The 3,605-nt window shown below is 42.7% G+C and overlaps 1 protein-coding gene across 1 annotated transcript; it reads left to right on the forward strand.

The window, feature by feature from the left end:
* On the forward strand, positions 1-3,380 carry LOC103710134 (growth-regulating factor 3). The gene is made up of 5 exons (XM_039129861.1): positions 1-519; positions 672-854; positions 1,757-2,051; positions 2,611-3,065; positions 3,170-3,380. Exons 1-5 carry the CDS (start codon positions 321-323, stop codon positions 3,190-3,192), a joined length of 1,155 nt encoding a protein of 384 aa, XP_038985789.1. The 5' UTR covers positions 1-320; the 3' UTR covers positions 3,193-3,380.
* The last annotated feature ends 225 nt before the right edge of the window (positions 3,381-3,605 follow it).

Consider the following 3,605-nt stretch of genomic DNA (forward strand, 5'->3'; position numbering starts at 1 on the left):
CCTTTCTCACTCCATGTGTATTTGTCTGCCTGGGTGTCCCTTTCTTAAGCGTCCATGCTCTTTTCCCACTGCACAAGTGTATGTTTTAGAGAAAGAGAGAGAGAGAGATTGGCAGCTTTGCAATCCAAGAAAGAGGAAACAGATCTTTCATAGGCCCCCTTCAGAAGGGACAGATCCTTCTCTTCTCCATACTTGCAGCAATCTCGTCTAAAATCTCCAAGAGTCCCCATCCCATCAAACATCTGAGAACTATATAAAGCCTGACCACCAAACCAATATAGAAACAGAGCCACATCCTTTCAGCTCCCTAGTGCGCCTTCATGGAATCCCATCAATGGAGAACTCAACAGCAGTCAGACCGGCAGGATGAGCACTCTGCCAAAATCCCAAAGCTCCAGCTCGGGGATCAGCAGCAGCCACCTGCCTCAGCTCTACATCTGTTTGCAGCTGAACGCAAGACCACCACCCACACGTCTCCCCTGTTTTCATCTCCAATCTCAGCACCCACTGCTGTCCCTAGTAAGTCGCTTTCTTTCTAAAGGATTCCACCAGAAGTGGAGTTTTTGCCTGTCCTCCTTTCAGTTGTTTCTACTCTTGAGTCAGTATGAGGTGGTTCTCTAAACTCATTTCTGATTTCATTTTCTTATGTGTGTTTTTTTGTGGGTGGGCAGAGGCTGGGGGATACTTCAGTCTGGCACAGTGGCAGGAGCTGGAGCTGCAGGCACTGATATATAAATATATGATATCTGGGGCCTCTGTTCCTATGGAGCTCATTCTACCTATTAAGAGGAGTCTCCTCGATGCAACCCCCTATTACCACCACCACCATCACTACCAGCATTTCCAGCAACCCAGTGAGTACTTGTTCCTTGCTCCTGATGTCTGATGGGTTTGTAATTGTATGATTTCTTTTAAACCGATCGTATGATCTTGGTTGATCTGTACTTGTAGTAATTTTTTGTATGACTCTTATTACTTTGCTGTTGTTTACTTTTGTAAGCAATTTCTCTTTCTGATAATTCTTCTTCTACTGTCCCCTTGTTTCTGGTATTATTAATCTCCCTTTGTATCCTTTATTTTCCATATTTTCTACTTTCTTCTCAGACATTAAGATGAACTGTTCTTCTTTCGCCACTTATGTTAGTCTAACTTTCTTGGTCTCCCCTTTAGTGTGTCCTCTTCTTAGTTCAACGTTGGTCGCACCTCATGTTCTTTTCCCAGACATCTGATTAATGTAAGTTTCTGCTTACCTGATTCCTTTCTCTTCTCTGGATAAACTGGGTTGGGTTTACATAATCTGATCTCTTGGCTTCAGATCTCAGATACCATTATTAAAGCAAGTGACATAAAAAATCTGACTCCAAAAGAATGACCGGTCTTGTTTGAGATTTTTGGACATCTGTAGTTCTCTTGAAAAAAGAAGCAATCGTGAGAAATATTCACCAGCCAAAAATCATAAGAACCTAGGAAGAAACTTCCCATATCTTAAGGAGCTTGTATATTGCGGGTTATATGTTCATAAAATCAGAGTTGTGAATAGCTTATCATAGCACTTCTACAGAGCTAATTATTGATCTTATTTGTTTGGCAACAAGAGATACTGCTCTATTTGGTACATTTTCTTCCTTCCCTTTCTACTTTGTCTTCTCAATGCAAGATTTATATACCATTTGAAAATGGAATTTGCTTTGTAGATCTCAAAATAAACTCATGAGATCAATTTGACTTGTATATGATGCCTATATGGTCTCCACAGTGCTGCAGACTGGGTACTGGGGAAGGTACGTTGTCGACCCCGAGCCTGGGAGGTGCAGGAGAACAGATGGGAAGAAATGGAGGTGCTCGAGAGAGGTGGTGACGGGCCAAAAGTACTGCGAGCGCCATGTGCACCGAGGCCGTAACCGTTCAAGAAAGCATGTGGAAATCCCCACAGCCACTGCCATTAATGGTTTAAAAACCACCCTCCCTTTGCCCTCAGCAAAGACCACAGAGACCCATTTCAGTTTATCTGATTCATCCACTGCACTTGACATCCTCCCTCTTATCCAGAGGTACCATTTTCATCTACCACTGGCACTGGTGAAATTTCTTCCTGTATTCTTTATATAAGTGGGAAAATTTATCATCTGTTGATTTCTTATACTTTCTTTGGTAGTGGTTCTTCTGATTTCTTTATCAGTGGTTTGAGGACTTTAATATGTTGCAAGTTTCAATCATGTTTCAGGGTTAACTAGGTTTCTGCTATTGATTTTACTTGTTTCCATTTGTACCGTCTTAAGATGTGCAAGCCAACTTTTGTACCATCCTACCTGTAGTTTATTCTTCTCAGCTTGATACTAATTCAAGGTGAGGTCAGAAGGGCAGCATTTGATTTTGAATAATTGAATGCGGCCTTCATCAATTCTTCTTCCTTGGTTGTAGTTTTCAGGCGTGAACGATATAATTGGTGACTGACTCAACAGAACATGTTCATGACTTTGCCTGCAAATAAGGATTTTAGGCTGCTGTATTCTTCGTCTCTAGTGGATCCTATTTTATTGTCCTGTAAGCTATTCTCTTAGCTCTTTTGCAGCCAACAGTATTTTGTTTGCTTCTCATATTGTTTTGTAGGCCGCCAGATGCTAAAACAGTTGATGGGAGCCTCCTAGAGAGCTACTGTGGCAGCTGCTTCTCCCCGGAGTTTCATGACGACAAACCGGATGGCCATGTTCTTCGTAGGTTTTTTGATGACTGGCCGAGATCACAGCAAGAGCTCATTACCGACACATCGAACAATGCTAGACCTGCAGCTTCTACAACTCACCTCTCAATCTCCAATCCTGGAAATTTATCATCAGATTTCTCCCTGAAACTGTCCACCGGAAATGATGACAAACCAGGACCGGGCAGCAACAGAGACAATGGATATGGGCGGGTGCAGCCACCTCCGCCGAATTGGTCATCATGGGGGAACCATGGGGAGGCGTCAATGGGTGGTCCACTGGCCGAAGCGCTACGTTCATCAACCTCAACTCCTTCACCAACTAGCGTCTTGCAAAAGCCTAACGGATCCATATCAGAGACAAGTAGCATTAGCACTTGAGTGGCTATAAATCTTATACCTCAGTTTCCAAACCATGGCTGTGTAGTTCTTGGTTTGCTGCTAAGACGAGGTCTTTCTTGTTTTCAGGGTGGTGCTTTGCATGGAAATGAGATTTGTTGTCGAGTGGGTCTTGGGCTATTGGACTGGAAGTCTGCGGGTAGTGTATGTCCACTGTATGGAACGTTTGTTTGTTTAGTTTATGCTTTTACACTTTGGAGGCACGCTGGTTGGTTGTCATTTAGTTGTATGGAAGATTGGTATTCAGGAGAATGTTTGATTTTTCTCTGGTTGGCTTCTAGGGAAAGATTGCTGACAACTGATAATTTTGGGGAGGTGGTGGTCTCATGCTGAAGAGATGGATCAAATCTGCTTCTGTCTTTCTCTTCAAAAAAAAAAAAAAAAATCTGTAGAGCTAAAGCTAATAGTGTAAGGAATGATAGTGCAACCCAAGTCACTTTATCCCAAAGCTGCCAACCAAAATGTGAAGAAAAAGCAAGCCACACATTCAGACTTTAACACCTCC

The sequence above is a fragment of the Phoenix dactylifera genome, chromosome 9, assembly GCF_009389715.1.
Source record: "Phoenix dactylifera cultivar Barhee BC4 chromosome 9, palm_55x_up_171113_PBpolish2nd_filt_p, whole genome shotgun sequence".
Lineage (NCBI taxonomy): Eukaryota > Viridiplantae > Streptophyta > Magnoliopsida > Arecales > Arecaceae > Phoenix > Phoenix dactylifera.

What these genes read in the sequence shown, in the direction of transcription:
- LOC103710134 (XM_039129861.1), top strand. Translation starts at nt 321, where the DNA reads ATGGAATCCCATCAATGGAGAACTCAACAGCAGTCAGACCGGCAGGAT. An exon ending in CCAGCATTTCCAGCAACCCA is followed by an intron (nt 855 to 1,756) that starts GTGAGTACTTGT and finishes TGGTCTCCACAG; the next exon opens with TGCTGCAGACTGGGTACTGG. An exon ending in ATCCTCCCTCTTATCCAGAG is followed by an intron (nt 2,052 to 2,610) that starts GTACCATTTTCA and finishes ATTGTTTTGTAG; the next exon opens with GCCGCCAGATGCTAAAACAG.